The 18,227-nt window shown below is 34.1% G+C and overlaps 1 protein-coding gene across 21 annotated transcripts in view; it reads left to right on the top strand.

Moving 5' to 3' along the window:
* UCHL5 (ubiquitin C-terminal hydrolase L5) overlaps positions 1–12,653 on the top strand; it is a 37,399-nt gene extending 24,746 nt beyond the window's left edge. For 5 of the 21 annotated variants that reach the window (XM_030935534.1, XM_030935536.1, XM_030935535.1 and 2 more), the window contains 4 exons: positions 809–911; positions 1,721–1,834; positions 5,773–5,871; positions 10,485–12,653. In XM_030935534.1, the coding sequence (XP_030791394.1) occupies positions 809–911; positions 1,721–1,834; positions 5,773–5,871; positions 10,485–10,529 (361 nt within the window). In that variant the 3' untranslated portion in view covers positions 10,530–12,653. Of the gene's footprint in view, positions 1–808; positions 912–1,720; positions 1,835–5,772; positions 5,872–6,524; positions 6,673–8,115; positions 8,525–10,484 lie in introns of those variants that run through there. The other 16 variants (XM_030935537.1, XM_010375554.2, XM_010375551.2 and 13 more) reach the window with 10 other exon arrangements.
* Positions 12,654–18,227: the final 5,574 nt, after the last annotated feature.

The following is an 18,227-nucleotide window of genomic DNA, read 5'->3' as shown; positions in this document are numbered from 1 at the left end:
TGCTTTTAACGTCAGTTGCTACCATGAACAAGCTTATGTTATGAGATGCTTCATTGATATCAGAGTAGTGAAAATCAAACATTTGAAAGTTTTACTATACGATATAATTATACATTATATTAATAAAATATGTTATATTTATTTACATATGATAAGATAAAATTTAAAATATGTAAATTAAAAATAGAAAGTTCATCATGACTTGGAAGAAATTATATAAAGGAGCATAGTTAATTCCAATCAAGATGCCAGTCTAATTAATTTAACAAATGTGGAGTATTCATTTGTGTTTTTCTGAGCTCTTAAGTTAATGAGTTGCCATATTTCTTATAAAGGTAGGGAAACTGATTAAAGTATTTTTTATTTCACATGTTTTAAGTGACACTAACATTATTTTAGAACATTTGAAAAACATTTGTGATTGATGAAATTTAACTAAGTTTTTTTTTTTTTGCTATAGTTGTCTTTCCTATATGAAAGCTTTTTTTTTTTTTTTTTTTTTTAGAGACAGGGTCTTGTTCTGTTCCCCAGGCTGGAGTATAGTGCTCTATCGTAGCTCACTGCAGCCTCCAACTTCTAAACTCAAAGGATCCTCCTCGTTTCTGAGCTTCCCAAGTAGCTGGGACCACAGATGCACACCTATGTGCCTGACCTGAAAGCTTTTTAAAAGTGTCCATTTTTATTGTTAGCCAATTGATAGATTTTTGTTTATACTAGAAAATCAAGAGGGGAATCACAATGGATTATCTTAATGGTAATAGTTGTACAATTCTTTATTACATTATAACCTTAATTAATTTTCTTCTAGGTACAGTGAAGGTGAAATTCGATTTAATTTAATGGCCATTGTGTCTGACAGAAAAATGATATATGAACAGAAGATAGCAGAGTTACAAAGACAACTTGCAGAGGTTCGTGGCCATGTTTCTAAGTACAAAGTTCTAGCTTGGTTATTCTCTCAGGAATAGTATTTACTTTAAATATATATATAGAATGAAGTGGTCTGAATGGCGGTTAAGCGAATACACACTCTGGAATCAGGCTGCCTAGATTCATTCGGTTCCTCACTTTGCACTTAGTGGATATAGGAATTTGAGTATATTTCCTTGTGCCTCAGTTTCTTCATATAGCATAAAGATAATAAGTAGTATTTACTTTATAAGACTGTCATGAGGAGTAAATGAGGTATTATATGTGAATCACTTAATGACTAACAAATGGTAAATGCTAACTAAGTGTTAGGAATGAACTATTTTAACTATTTTCTGTGATTTCATTATATAATTAAGCAAGTTAATTCTCAAAGAGTTAACTGAGTACATTTAGAGTCACATGTAGTCTTTACTAGTCTATGGTTATCTTTCCTTAGTAAATGTCATTGGAGAAGAGATTTAGTAGACAAAAGTTTATTTACCATCCTTTAATCACATTTTCTTAAGAGTATATTTAAGAAAATTTATTTTATAGTGTATTAGGAGAATATGGCAATATAGTATATTACAATGTAAGTTGTTTTTAGATGAAAATTCATATTATTAAAACAAATATGGAAGGTATGATTTTGGAGCTTTTATCCTTTAATGCTGCTGTTAGGCTGGCATGCTGCTATCAATATGAAGAGTAGAAATTCAAAAATAGTCATACTGTGTTTATTATTTTAAAGTATTCTGAATGTAAGCCTCAATTATTAGGGTGTGCTATTTCTTTTCCTTCCCCCAAGGAGGAACCCATGGATACAGATCAAGGTAATAGTATGTTAAGTGCTATTCAGTCAGAAGTTGCCAAAAATCAGATGCTTATTGAAGAAGAAGTACAGAAATTAAAAAGATACAAGGTATGTTTTTAAAAATGTGTTCCTTTAATGTTTTAATATAGAGCAGTATATTTCAAGATGAAGGTACATTGAATATCTGATGGCTTTCCCTCCTATCATTTACCAGATTTCAAATAATATGTTGATTCTCTGATACCCTGCAAAGATAAGTAGTGAGATGTCTTTCATTTTTATTTTCGTAAAATATTACTAGGAACAGAATTTTAACCTATTTGATGTTTCAGTTCACTGTAGTTATTATTCTTTTTTTTTTTTTCGGACGGAGTCTTGCTCTGTCACCAGGGCTGGAATGCAGTGGTGCAATCTTGGCTCACTGCAACCTCCACCTCCCAGGTTCAAGCAATTCTCCTGCCTCAGCCTCCCAAGTAGCTGGGATTACAGGTGTGCGCCACCATGCCTGGCTACGCTAATTTTTGTATTTTTAGTAGAGGCAGGGTTTTGCTATGTTGGCCAGGCTGATCTTGAACTCCTGACCTCAAGTGATCTGCCCGCCTCGGCCTCCCAAAGTGCTTGGATTACAGGCATGAGCCATTGCACCAAGCCTGTTGTTATTCTTATTGATTAGTTTCTGGATAGCTTCTTTGCTTTTTTTTTTTTTTTTTTTTTTTTGAGATGAAGTCTCACTTTGTCGCCCAAGCTGGAGTGCAGTGAGGCAATCTTGGCTCACTGCAACCTCTGCCTCCCAGTTCAAGCAATTCTCCTGCCTCAGCCTCCTGAATAGGTAGGATTACCGGCCCACGCCAGCACACTCAGCTAATTTTTGTATTTTTAGTAGAGATAGAGTTTCACCATGTTGTCCAGGCTGGTCTCGATCTCCTGGACTCAAATGAATCTCCCGCCTTGGCTTCCCAAAGTGCTGGGATTACAGATGTGAGCCACTATTCCCAGCCAGCTTCTTTGCTTTCTAGTATAAGATGTTTCAGACTTTTTTTTTCTAGAGACAGAGTCTTGCTGTATTGCCCAGGCTGGAGTACAGGGCATGATGTGGGCTCAATGCAGCCTCCTCCTCCTGGGTTCAAGCAATTCCCCTCTCAGCCTCCCAAGAAGCTGGGATTATGGGCACCTGCCTGCATGTCTGGCTAATTTTTGTATTTTTAGTAGAGATGGGTTTCATCATGTTGTCCAGGCTGATCTCGAACTCCTGACCTCAAGTGATCCACCTGCCTTGGCTTCCCAAAGTGCTGGGATTATAGGCATGAGCCGCTGCACTCAGCCCGTTATCATTCTGATTGATGCTCAAATTATCCTATTTGTGGCCAGTGGGAGCCACTTCAGGCTGTCTCCTAAGTCCTTTTGACATAACCCCCTTAGTTTCTGATAGCTTCCTTGCTTTCTTTTTTTTTTTTTGAGATGGAGTCTCACTTTGTTGCCCAAGCTGGAGTGTAGTAAGCCGAATTTGGCTGACTGCAACCTCTGCCTCCTGGGTTCAAGCTATTCTGCTGCCTCAACCTCCCGAGTTGCTGGGATTACAGGCCTGGCTAATTTTTGTATTTTTAGTAGAGACGGGATTTCACTATGTTAGCCAGGCTGGTCTCAAACTCCTGACCTCAAATGATCCTCCTGCCTTGGCTTCCCAAAGTGGTGGAATTACAGGTGTGAGCCACTATGCCCAGCCAGCTTCCTTGCTTTCTGTGATAAAATGTTTCAGACCCCCCCCCCTTTTTTTTTTTTTTTTTTTTTTTCTTTTTTTGAGACAGAGTCTTGCTCTGTTGCTCAGGCTGGAGTGCAGGGCACTATCTTGGCTCACTGCAACCTCTGCCTCCTGGGTTAAAGCAGTTCTCCTGCCTCAGCCTTCCAAATAGCTGGGATTACAGGTGCCTGCCTCCACGCCCAGCTAATTTTTGTATTTTTAGTAGAGACAGGGTTTCACCATGTTGTCCAGGCTGGTTTCGAACTCCTGACCTCAAGCGATCTGCCTACCGTGGCCTCCCAGAGTGTTCGGATTACAGGTGTGAGCTACCATGCCTGGCTTAGACTTTTCTTGTACATTTCTTGCTTAAACTTGGAATCAGCCATTTTATAAATAAGCCGTTTGTTCCTTTGGTGCAAAATAGTGTTTAGAAACCACTATCTGGGCACTCGGGCTCAGTGCTGCTGATTGATCATTTTCTAGGCCTTTGTAGCACTGCAAATACACTTTTGCTTGTTTCATATTTTATTTTTGAAGAGGAAATACATCATGTATTCATATTAATACTCAAATTTAGGATTAAAGGGCTTTGTGCATAAGGAAGTTAATAATTTGCATTTCTTCTATTAAGTTGAAAATCTTGGGTTCATAACAAAATTAATGTCATTACTTATTTGTTTTATGCCATATACATGTAGTATGTATATAATGTATTTGTGTATATATGTATATGCATCTATATAAAAAGGTTCAGAATAATAGCCAATAATAATAATAGCCAACAAGTGAACAGTTTTTTTCTTAAGTTTTTCTTCTTCTTTAGGGTATATCCTATTTTGAATATATAATCAGATCACTGTATTTTAAATTCACTTAAAACTTTTTCCTGTTGATTTTGCTTTCAGATTTTTTAGAGTTAAAAATTCTGATTTAATTTTATTTAATCATGACAAGCATTTATGTAATTCAGAATCAAATATAAAGGCAGTTATTTTTAATAATGTGTTATCTTTCACTTGCAATCCGTCTGGTAACCTTTTTTTCAGAAAAGCAGAAAGAGTGGAGGAAAGTTTGAATTTTGTGTTAACTTTGGATGTGGAATGTATATGTCATTTGTCATGTGTTATGGTAGTAAAAGGATTGTTTTTCATTTGAACCTCAGTGTAAGGCAAGAACTGTCGTTTTTGTTGCTCCCCACAGTGTCAGTAAAGTGTTTTGCATCATACTTAACAGACAACAGATACTTTGCATCATACTTATCAGACAGCAGATGATTGTTAAATGAAATGAATGGGTTAAACTAGTAGAATTTCTTCAGGTGAAAGTGGTAAGGGCAGGCAGGCAGGCTCTAGGGTATTCCAGGCAGGAAAGAGGGAGGGCCAACTTCATGGAGATAGGAAAGGAAGAAATAATAGCTTTACCAATTATTTTCCATTTCACATGATATTAAAAAAGTAAATTACCCATCTTTATATATACTTATGTAGTTATTATGTAATTAACTTTTAATATCCGCCCAAAATACAACACAGAGTTTCCATAACTTCCATAAAGTTTCCTGCTTTATTATTTGGGAATGCTTTGTTTAAAAAAAGATCAAATGATTCTCATACTGCTATAAAACAAACGTGTTAAGCTTTAATTTAGTTAATTAACTGAAGGAACTCTAGTTAAAGAAGAAGACAGAGAAGCTCAAATTTATATGAAGTTGAAATAAATTTATAAGAGATGGAAACTTTCTATGGAAGAAGGGCAATCAATTATACTTCTACCAGGCAGAATATATAACAGCTCAGTGGCAGTGAGAGCCTAGAATCACATAACTTGAGAGGATGTTATCTAGACAGTCCATAGTTTTCCACTGAAGTATAAATTTTTTCCTGCAGTGTACCTTCTTTCAATAAAAAATAATCTGAAGGAAAGATTGTGCTTGATCACAAAATAAAGCTGATCTCATTAGACTTTGCCTGATTATTTGCAAAGGTGAAGTAGCAAATGTTAATTTAGCATGTAGACCTTTGGTTGTTTTTATAAATGACATTTTCATAAGTAATCTTAGATTAGACTTTTAAAGGCCTCTATTATTTGCTAAGTCAGGGGCAGGAAACCCTGCCCAAGAAACTCCCTCCACGTGTTTTATTGTGTTAATCTTTATTCTCAGTGGGAATGGAGTCTCATTATTTCTAAAATTATTTTCTTATGAGAGTGGATATTTTATACCATTTCTATTTTGAGTTGGATGCAAAGAATAAAATACCAAAATTAGCATAAATGTAGTTAGTGTGAATTGATGTTGTTTTATTTTCAGATTGAGAATATCAGAAGGAAGCATAATTATCTGCCTTTCATTATGGAATTGTTAAAGACTTTAGCAGAACACCAGCAGTTAATACCACTAGTAGAAAAGGTAAGTATTTTATTTGTAGATACTTAAATGAGGTTTAGATTCTCCAAAAACGTGAAATATATATATATTTTTTCTTTTGCATGAGTAGAGGTAAAATTTTTGGAAGCTTGTACATTTTTATTCTTTTGCTTTTGCTTCTTGTTTTATATTCTATAAGAATTAGTTCAACTGAGACTGTAAAACAAAAATAAAGAATTACCCCACTGCTTTAGCCTTCCAGATTCTTAGTGTCAAGACCTCAGGTTGTACTGTATTAAAATAAAATTTAAAACACTATTCTTTCTTTAAGCAAAAATAGAATTTAATGCTAATACTTGAAATAATAGATATTTTCCTATTTAGCAAAAATTTGAGTTGATATAACAGAATTTAAAAGGAGAATGGACATTGTTGGATTAAAAAAAAAAAATAGCCTGTACTACAAAATAGGTTTTCTTATTTCTAATCTAGCATCCATTCCACTGAGGGAAAACTAGCATAAGTTAGTGAAAAATTCTGATTTTTATTATTTTTTTCATAAGTAACAATAAAATATTTGTTGAATAAGTAAAATGCAGTTAAATTGCTTTTAAGTTCATACTGTAAATCAGTGTTTCTGAAAGTGAACATCAGTGGATATTCTTTAAAATACGTGTTACCTGGCCCCTCCCCAGATACTCTGATATAGGGGAAGGATTCTTTAATAAGTTCCCCAAGTGATTCTAATGCAACTGGTCTGTGTACCACAGTTTGAGAAACACTGAGAAGACACTACTAGGCAAATAAAATTTTGGACCATTAACTTAAAGACGAGCATACATGGTAGGTATATTTTCCTTATTAATTTTAAAGTTTACAAAGCAAAGATAATTTCTACCAAGCTGTTTCATGTTATACATTCTAAATAATATGAGATGTGAGCTAATAAGTTTTTTGTGTATATACCTTATTGATTGAAACATGTGACCCAAGTTTTAGCATTACATGTAAAAATTATTGCAGAAGACTGCTAAATCTCTTTTCCACTATAGGTTTTTTTCTGTTCATGCATTTCAGGTTGTATTCCAAGTTTTAGATTAATACAGGGTCCTGTGGTTCTCAAAATTGCTTGATTAACAAGAATACCTAGATAGGATGTTACTAACCCTATCAAATATTTTTCTGTTAAAAATATTAAAATAACTATACAATGTGCTAAATATGTGATGCATCAGATTTTAAGTTAGATAAATGTTACTAGGGACCAGGACCCTTAGACAAATTTTAAATGTATAAATTTTGCATTAAAATTGATCTGTGAACAGAATTTTTTGTGTATGCAAATTAGTAAGTAAAAGGACCACTGTTGTTTGATTTTTAATTACACTATATCCCCAGATTTTTTTTGAGAGCATAGTTAGAAAACAACAGCTTGTCAAAGCTTAACGTTAGAATCTTTATTCCTTAGTTCACATTTTTTGGACACAAGGTGGCAGCATATGAATACCTGATGTTAGTGGAACACCAACTCTGTTGTGTTTGCCTTTGTTTTCTTAGGGAAAGTAGTTATTGACCTTCTAGTGGCTTATTTCTCTAAGTTGTTCTTTTATTAATATTCCAGAAGCAATATTGAGATAGATTTATTTCTTGTATGCATGCAATAACTATTATTCTCCTAGGTTCTGAAGGAGCTTAGACTCATTTAATTGGAATTGTTGAAATGTTTTAAATTATTCATCAAACATTTATCTAGCTGCAAGGATATTCCAGGCACTCTGTTAAGGTCTAGGGATGTATATATAATTGAGACGGGTTATTTTCTCTTAAGCAACTCATGATACGATTTAGGAAAGGAATAAATGAACAATTATGGTACTGTGCTAAATAGTATTATTTTGATGAATGCCAGGATAAAGTCAGGCTGAAGATCCCCAGCAAGCACAGGGTAGCTCCTAAATAACTTTATAGCCACTGAAAATTTCACATCCATAAAGTTTTCAATATGTGGTTGGAATGGAATACTTAATCTGTAGCAATCTATCACTTTCCTTTGCAAGAATATATTTTTGTTCATCTTATTTTGTCATATTAAAATACCATTTTCTGCAGATAAATGCAAATTTAAAAATAAAATATGTTAAAAGACTGTTAAATATTAGCTTTTATAATTATATAAAATCTTGACCAGTGATGGTTACTTAATAGTAATACTTCTAAGAAAAATTACCTATAGAATTCAGAAATAGATAAGTTGGAATAGTGGATCTTATTATGTTTTGTTTTCAGGGAAAATAGGATAAAAGAACGAGGTGTGAGAAGGAATAGAAGGAAATAAACAGGAAAGATGTGGCTACCCCATGCAGTGCTACTATATGCCGAGATTCTACAGGATCAGATTTTTGAATAGCTGAGGCAGTTGCCTATAGTCTATGATGACATAAAAGTATTTGAGCTAAAATCTTTTTATTTGCAAAATAATAAATAAAAAGTGATTCTCCCTTGGCATGGCTGTAATGAACTTGGACCTATAAATGTTTTTGTTATATGAGACTTTTTAACTAATGAATTCATTGAATATATACCACATTAAAAAACTGCGTAGGAGGTAATCCAAAAATATATAGTTGTAAAACTTCTTGTATTGTGTACCAAATCTCTTTCTTAAAATATAAAATAAAATTATCAGTTTAATATTTGTGAGACTTCCATTTATTTGGGTATATTTATGATTAAAAAATTGTTGTCTACACATTTGTATGTAATTATGAATCATTGTCTATCTTAAGTTTTTGACTATCAATAACTTAACATGATATAAAATCATAAATTCCATTGCTATGGGGGAATCCACAGAAACTTCACAATATTGAATTTTGTCCACATTTTACTATGACTTTATGATTCAGTTGCTAGTAAGTAAGCTTCAGATCTTTTTCTATTTCTTAATAGAAATAAGGTAGAAGAATAGTTAAGGCTAATCACAACAATATCTACATTAATATCTATTAATGCAGAATTATCTGATTTAAGTCAGTACTTTTTAATATCATTGGTACACTGTATAGAAGGAAAGTATTTTTAACAGTATATATTTTTCCATGCTATTTGTAAATTTTTTTTTTTAACAAAAGCAGACCAAAATACAGGCTTTGAATTTAGATCTTATGTATGTTACTTATTAGCTGGTGCTTTAGGCACTTACTTACTTTCTTATAACCTCTTTCTCATCTGTAAACTGGGAATCATACCTACTTCACATTCTTGATGATTAAATGAGATCATGTCTGTAAAGTATATAAATTAGTGCTCAATTAATGGTGATAACTATTTTAAATTTTAATAAATGTATGAACACTCTGCCTTATATGTTTACTCATTTAATTACATTGTAAAGTTTATATCAGAAACCAGTAAATTTATTTCTTGTTAATCCTTCTCAGTATTCTACTAAGTATACTCCGAGATCAATAAGGAAAGAAGCACATACTTTTATTTTAAATTATGCCTAAAACCAAATTATATTTATTATTTGAGGAAATAAAACTTTGTATGAGATGCGATACAGATATCAAATTACAAATTATGTTTGTTAACTAAAAACATTGATGTTGGCAATTAATTTTATAATTTTTAATATGGCACGCAGATTATTTGCTCTTATTCTAAGGCACAATACTCAGTTTTATCTTACTGTTAATAATAATTATAGTACCTAATACATCACAAAAAGAGACTCTAATTGTTTTAATTGCTCTATTTTTTATTTAAGGAAGTTTTAAAAAGTTGTATAATGTAGAAGTCTAATTTATTGACTCTTCTGAAGTGGCACAGTGGAAAATACTGTGTTGTAGTACTCTAAAATCTTGCTTTAGAAATGTCTTCTGAACACCAGCAGAACTGGCATCATTTGAGAGTTTGTTAGAAATACAGAATCTCAGGCATTTTACTAAATCAGTCTGCATTTTAACAGGGTCTCTAAGTCTTTGGTATATACATTGAGAAGCAATGCTATAAAGCATATGTCTTTGATCTGTGTTGAGGACTTACTGTATACTAGCTGTGGGACTTTGGTCAAGCCTGATAACATCTATAAGCTCTGGCTTCATTTGCTAAAGAATAAGACAGAAGTACTGTGTCCACGCTATATAATTGTCATGAAGAACATTGTTTTAAGTCATATAAATAAAGTTTGTTGACACCAGGGATACATAATCCTTTAGTGACATTCTGTTAAACTCACTTAAACTGTTAGGTTAAACTCATTTATTCACATTTGCAGAAGCTAATGTAAGATTTTTCTTATATTCATTTGAATTGGAAATGGGCAAATATGTGTATATATATTGTTTTGGAATACTCATGAATGAGTTTGACTTTATGGAATTTTTAAATTATTACAATTATAATAATTCATTTCACCTTCAGATAGGAAAGAACTGCAAACCAAACGTGATCCTTTCTTAGAGCAAAGAATAACTATGTAATTGTCCAGGAAAAGTTTAAGTCTCAAGTTATAAAACATAATGCTTTAGAAATCTTAGAAACAATGTATTTCAAGCCTTTCATCTTGAGAATACCCTCTTAGGCACATTTTATTTTAATATAGTCTAAAACTGACTTTTAAAATTTTGTAACATACTATTTTTAATTTTTAGGCAAAAGAAAAACAGAACGCAAAGAAAGCTCAGGAAACCAAATGAAGAGGATGTTTTGGGATGTGTACACATTTCTGCTTCTGCACATATTTTCATGGAAATCATTATGTATAAAGAACTTTGAGCAACATCCTAATTGGCTCAGTGCACGTTTGGCGGTAGTGCCAGCCTGTCTTGTCTTTAATGCATGGATTCATAAACTTCTTCCCTACCTGCATCATGTGCATGTAGTGCATATTAAATGAAAGCGATATTAAGAGTGCTTGCCCAAATTCCATTATTTGACATTGAATCTGAGAACTCTTAGTTTTCTGGATGTGTAACTACCATATGAACCTAGAAAATTCACAAATGATACTCCTTATCTGTAATTTAAATCCTTAAAATTTGCAATTGTCAGATCTTAATGAAACTGGATGTCTTATTTCTTCTCATCATTAATGGAAAAAAAATCAGTATTTCTATCTTTGATATCTGAGTGTTTTGAGGATTTTAAAACTGAATTTTATCTGCTATACCAGTTATTTGAAAAAGTATGATTTAAATGTAAATCATTTAAAAGGGACAAAAGTATAATTTCCAGTGATTTTCACTGCTGTCAGTAGAAAAGTAATAAACATCTCAATTTTATTTTAGTAATTTTTCTTCAAGTGTTTGGGGTTATTTGCTTATGTAGTAGAGAATTGTTTCAGGAAGGTCTTGAGTATTATGCTTCAAAGCAAAATTTCAGGTTAAGAAGAAATTGTAAATCTTAAAGAATGTTGGTGTTACTCTCAGTGGAATACTTTTTCAAGCTCATAAGCTGTATATAAAAAAATTGGAGGTTTGACAGTTCATGCTATCTGCTTTTTTGAAAAGATAGTAGTGGTGATGGGGGATCTTTCTAGGCCAATTTGAATAAATTTCATACAGCCTGCAGTTTCCAAGAGCCATATACAATTTGCTCACAATTAATTTTTTAAAATTGATTTTGGGAGTTGCTTTGTAATAATCTTCTTAATCTTCCTTTGCAAGTCAGACTTTAAAGAAGACTTTATAAAACTTTCTTTTTTGAATGAAGTAATCTACTTTTTTCTTTATCAAGAATATTTCTGAGGTTGATACATGACTTTTTAACATTATTTATTGTAAAATAAATTTAGCATAATTTATTTGATTAGGGAGAATGTGTACCCATCTTCCAGTTTCAGCACATGAATTTTTAAGGATTGTTTTTAAGCTTAGTAATTGTGGTATTGAATGACTTAGAATAATGGAGAAAAACCTGATGGGAAATTGATAGAAAAACTAATGAAATATTTTTCATACATAATTTCAGTTGGAGGTAATGAAAAATGTAGTTTCTCAGTTATTTGTGGGTAAATATGTTTTGCTCTTGATACAGTAATTATGGAGTGTTTTCAAAGCCATGATATAATTTTTAAAAATGGATTTTTAAGGAAGGCTCATCTTGATCCCATTCATTTATTTCAGCTTAATTTATATATCCTTTCCTATTGAGGCTTAAATTTTGTTAAGCAATGTGAGGATTATTGTGGTAAGTTGTATTTAGTAATCAATACAATGTGATACTAGCACTAGGATTGCCAAATAAATCAATGGAATAGAAGAGAGAGCCTGAAAACAGATCAACATTTATATGATCACTTGATTTCAACAAAGGTGGCAAAACAATTCAACAGAGAAGGAAAGTCTTTTCAACAAATGGAGCCAGAATAGCTGAATATCCATATAGAAAAAAATGAACATGACCCCCTACCTCACAAAAATGACTTTGAGATGGATCATAGACCTAAATGTAATATTTTAAGAGTATGAAGCTTTTTAACTGAAAACATGGTTGATTATTTTAGTGACTTGGGGGGTTAGTCAAAGGTTTCTTAGGTCACAGAAAGCAGTAGCCATAAAAGATCCAAAATTAGAGCTCATCAAAATTGTCACTGCAAATGTTAACAAAAGTAATATCAAATGACATTTGAAAAATATCTTTGTAAAACGACCATGTTAATAGATATAAGGATTTTTTCATATTAATCTAACAAAATTCCTTAATAGGAATTTCCATAGCTTAAGAATGGTTTATTTTATCTGCATCTTCTTGGATGATTGCAAATCCCTTGTGATACTTCATGATTACTTCTGTCTGTGAATAAAGAAGTATGACTTGTCTTTGTCTGGGTGCCATATATTGCTGGTTTGAAACTAAGTCATGAAGCTAGTGGGTAGAGAAAATGGAAGAATAAAGAGCAACCCATAAATAGATAAATGCTATGTGGAAAGTTTGTTTAGTGACATTTTTATAGAAAGTCTTGCTCGTTTCATATTTAGTCTTTTCTAAAATTTTATTTAATTATTGGGTAGGTGAAGGCACTTCCATTCTATTTTATGCCTTTCAAAATGACCAGTTCCAAGGGATGTACTTCTGGTATTATCAACAAAAAGCTTGCCAACAGCTGCAGCACTGGCTACTCTCACCTTATATGTTTAGTTCCCAAGATAGCTGCCCTTTTTCTAACAGCAGTCAGCTGTGCCACTAGAATAGACAAATATTTGCTCGGGAGTCACAACCATGGGGATTTGCTTCCCTAGTTAGGACCATGATACATATTTGTGTGTATATTATGGTATTATATGCAGATTAATACTTTCAGTTAATCCTTCTAATTGCCTCTAACATTAACATTTCAAGATACATTTAGATATTTTTATCCTGTAGGATTTTGTGTATTTGAAATAATTTTTAAAAAGGCTTTTGATGTATTCTCAAAAAACGTTTAGAGAAAACAGATAAGTAAAAATAAAATTTAAATTACCGTATTTCTATTAACAGGGATGAGCACATTAACATTTTGGTGTATTTAGTGATCCTTTTTCCTCATGTGTACACATATGTTTTTGTGTGTTAGTCTTGCTTGCCCTCCCCATAGTCTGAAATAGTTCTATGTAGTTTATATTATTTTTAAACTTGATCATATACAAATTTTCAGGAAACGAACCACTCTAGCTATTTGAAGAGGAATGCAGATTTATATTGGCAGTTTTGAAATTACATAGTTTCTTACAAAATCATTGGAAGGTTTGGAGGAGTGATTTCAAGCTTGAGTCTCCAGAAATTACTCCCATCTAAACATACAGTATTGGGGTACCTAGGGAACTCACCTTTGCAGCAGTCAGAGAGTCCACTTTTGGAACTATTGACGTTAGAACATGTTGCAGTAGTTCAAGGAATGAGGAACCTGCTGTAACACCCAATGACTGTGCACTGGAATGCAGAAAAGTTAAACCTTCTATGCCTAAATGCCTAAAATAGACAAACTGGATAGTTATGTTTTTAGAGTGATACTTCATTTTTTTAGAGTAGTATGAATTCCTAGATCAGTCAGACACGCATGTTATTTAGTTTGTTCTTTAGTACCTTGTTAACTGGCCTAAATCCAATGGCTGACATGGTAAAGATTCACCACTTCTAGCATACTGGGCACTTTGTGGTTTTGACTTGATTACATTAACTTTTTGAAAGTATTCAGTGATTTATTCAGCCAATCTTATGAGGTACATCTGAGTTGTTCTAGATGCTAGAAGATAGTATAATAGGAAAAAGACCCAGCTCTCATGGTGAGACATACAGTAAGTATATAATACAACTTTACAAATAGTAGTATGAATGGTAAAAAATAAAGTAGGGAAAAGAGTGGGAGGAGCTGAAGTTTAATAGAATGGCCACAGTGGTATATGCAGATTAATACTTTCAGTTAATCCTCCTAGTTGCCTATAACATTAACATTTCAAGATACATTCTTCAATGTATCTTGATTATTAATGAGTTGTGCTTTAAGTAGAGACCTAAATGAAGATAATTTTTTCTCTAGTACTCAACTAGCACTATACAAGTGGATTGCGTATGGGCAGAACCAATGTGCAATAATTAAGAATATTAATTTGCAATTATGTTTGATAGTTAAATGGTTTATGAATGTTGATCTGGAGTGTCAATATGAAAATAGGTTGAAAAAAGATATATGGAAAAGGCTAGGACTACTGGTCTATGTACTTTTTAGCTTATCCATATATTTTATGTAATATGTTTCTTTGATTCTTCCTGGTAGCAATGATAATAGAATATTGAATAAACCATAAAACCAGTGGGGAAAGTCTCATGTAGGTGTATTTTAAAAAACATTTTGAACTCTCCCCCGCCTTCCCATCATAACCATTAAGACTAAAACAGGCTGGGTGTGGTGGCTTATGCCTGTAATCCTGGCACTTTGGAAGGCTGAGGCAGGAGGATCGGTTAAGCTCAGAAGTTCAAGCCTAGTGTGCACAAGATGGCAAGACCCTGTCTCTTAAAAAATAAATAAAAAATAAAATAATCAGCTGGGTATGGAGGTGGTACATGCCAGTAGTCCCATTACCCAAAAGGCTGAGGCTGGAAGGTCCCTTGAGCCAGGAGTTTGAGAATGCAGTGAGTTGTGATCAGCCACTGTACTCCATCCTGGATGAGAGAGTGAGACCCTATCTCAGAACAAAACAAAAACAATGAAATTATTCGAAAAAATTTGGGAGAATATTTTATTATTTGGGGACAGGGAAAAGCTTCCTAAGCTCCAAAGAAAACAAAAGAACCCAGAAGAGAAATACTTGACTGTATAAAAATTAAAATTTTCTGTAAGGCAACAGACACCATAAAACTTTAAGAGATAGCAAGCCAACATAAAATTTTGTCATACATAATATGTAATATGCGTATTACAATCATTAGACAAATTAATGTCTAATACACAGCTCCCCTGTATATTACATATTATATGAGTAATATATTTATTGTGCAATCCTGCAATAAAGCAATAAAATATTATTGTAGGGTGTTCCCCATTGATGGCTATTCTAACGTTTTAGATACATTTCACTTTATCTTCACACCAATCTTACGAGGTAAGTATTAACTTCATTTTACAGATAATATCTACTTTTTTCCTTCTATGTATTTTTTCCCTTTGAGTCAAACCATCTGTATCCTGAGCACTCAGTGGGTGATGTGCAGACAAGCAGCAATGAACATAACCTGAGAACTTGTTAGAAATGCAGTCTGAAGTCCCACCCCAGACCATTGGAATCAGAATCTGCATTTTAACAAGATGCCCAGTTGATTACATTTATGCACATTAAAATTTGACAAACATAATCTCATTGGTTATGTTTATGGAAATAAGTATCTCCATAATCAATAGGCATTGTGCTTTATTTTCTGACTTTAAAAAATTGGTTTTAGGACTTCCACAATTTCGGTAGCAAGATGCAAAAACAATCAATTAGAAAAAGTTATTAGAAATAAAATAGAAAACTATTCACAATGTGCCAAACAAACATTGCCCTAAGTACTTTTTTTCTTTTTTTCTTTTGAGACAGAGTTTTGCTATTGTTGGCCAGGCTGGAGTGCAAGGGTGCCATCTCGGCTCACCACAGTCTGCGCCTCCGGGTTCAAGCGATTCTCCTGCCTCAACCTCCCTAGTAGCTGGGATTACAGGCATGTGCTGCCACGCCTGGCTAATTTTGCATTTTTAGTAGAGAGGGGGTTTCTCCATGTTGGTCAGGGTGGTCTCGAACTCCCAACTTCAGATGATCCTCCCACCTTGGCCTTTCAAAGTCCTGGGATTATAGGCATGAGCCACTATGCCCAGCGTCCTAAGTACTTTTGCACATTAACTCCAAACTTCACAGATATGAAATAAGTTACATTATCCCCATTTTTCAGATGAGGGGCACTAAAGCACAGCAAAAGACAATGGGTACATTAGTTACGTTGTACTGGAATACTAGGCAGTCATTGAAAAGAATATGAATGGCTATTAACATGGAAGGATGTATGTGACTTATTTTTAAGGAAAATGAAAGTATAAGTGACTTGCCCAAGTTCATACAGCTAGTAAGTAGTAGATCTAGAATTCAAACTTGAGCTACTACTTGTACTTGTCTTTCACTTCTTCCCTCCCTCCATTCCTTCATTCCTTCCTCCCCCTATCCCATTTCCATTCTTCATCCTTCCCTTCTTTCTTCTTCTTTTTTTTCTTTTTTTTTTGAGATAGAGTCTCACTCTGTCACCCAAGCTGGAGTGCAGTGGCATGATCTCGGCTCACTGCAACCTCTGCCTCCGGGGTTCAAGTGATTCTCCTGCCTCAGCCTCCCGAGTAGCTAGGATTACAGGTGCACACCACCGTGGCTAATTTTTGTATTTTTAGTAGAGACAGGGTTTCACCATGTTAGCCAGGCTGGTCTCAAACTCCTGGCCTCAAGTGATCCGCCTGCCTTAGCCTCCCAAAGTGTTGCGATTACAGGTGTGAGCCACAGCACCCTGCCTTCCTTTCTTCCTTATAGTAATTTCTTGTGATGCTCACCTGCACACCTCCTTTATATGCTTCCACCAATTCTTCTCATAAAAATGATTGTTAGAGGTAAAAGTTCCATTATGGACAGAATTGTACAATGGAGGTGTTTACGTGAAAAAACTATCTCCGGATTTATTAGGAGCTTTGTAGGAGACATTGATGACCTTTGCTGAGTTATTAAGGAATGCCAAGAGTAAGTGGTAACTGTGAGGTCTGAGATCCAGTGGCTCCCTGAGGGCTGGTAATTATAATGATTTTGATTAGAGGCTAACAAGCGATCCAGGTTGGGCCTCCCAGGCTGTCTCCAAGTGAGGTTACCAAGGTCCAAGATCTGCCCTTTCAGCTTATGATTTGAGTACACTCATTGAAGGTGATAAGGACTTTGGGTAGTTAAGCCAACTTAATAAAACTTGCAGGAGACTAACGTACACCTGAAAAACAATCTATTAATTTACTTTACAATTATAACTGCCAGCAGACCAGACATTTCTATCAGCCTATTGATACATTGTCTCCCTGGTAGATAAATTTACCAAGGAAACCAAATTAAGACCAGAAGGTTAGTTGACTATAGAACTGGACTGAAGGAAATTATTTGTTGTTTAAATATACTTGCTATGATAGCCTGTGACATGGTTTGCCATATTAGACACCAACCAAATCTGCCTGTAGATAGGTTGAAAGCTAGGCCTCTTGTGCCGAACAGCCAAGTTTTGAATGTAAAGGAGAAGATCTTGAAAGAAATTAAAAATGCTACTTCAATGGGCACATGAATGATAAGAAAATGAAACAGTCCTATTACTCATATGGAGAAAATGTGAGTGGTCTGGATAGAAGATCAAGCCCGCTACATTACACACCTCCTTGATCAAATTGTTACTGCATGCTGCTTCTACTGCTAGAGACACAATGACAAAATTTTAAACTTCGTAATTATCACTTTTCTGGTTGACATTTCCCTGCTTCCTTTCTTCTGTCAAGTGTTTTCAAATGTATTGTAATTTAAGTTTAAATTTATTTGACTTGGCCTGGTGCAGTCGTTCACGCCTGTAATCCCAGCACTTTGGGAGGCCGAGGCAGTTGGAACACTAGGTCAGGAGTTCAAGACCAGCCTGGCCAAGATGGTGAAACACTGTCTCTACTAAAAATACAAAAATTAGCCAGGAGTAGTGGCGTGTGCCTGTAATCCCAGCTACTCGGGAGGCTGAAGCAGAGAATTGCTTGAACGCGGGAGGTGGAGGTTGCAGTGACCCGAGATTGCACCACTGCACTCCAGCCTCTGCAACAGAGCAAGACTCTGTTATTTGATTTTAATTTTTTTCTAATCTGGCCTTTTAGTGACATCTGGAGAGACTGCTTA

The sequence above is a fragment of the Rhinopithecus roxellana genome, chromosome 8 (genome assembly GCF_007565055.1).
Source record: "Rhinopithecus roxellana isolate Shanxi Qingling chromosome 8, ASM756505v1, whole genome shotgun sequence".
In the NCBI taxonomy this organism is placed as follows: domain Eukaryota; kingdom Metazoa; phylum Chordata; class Mammalia; order Primates; family Cercopithecidae; genus Rhinopithecus; species Rhinopithecus roxellana.
This window is presented reverse-complemented; position numbering and strand designations above follow the sequence as displayed.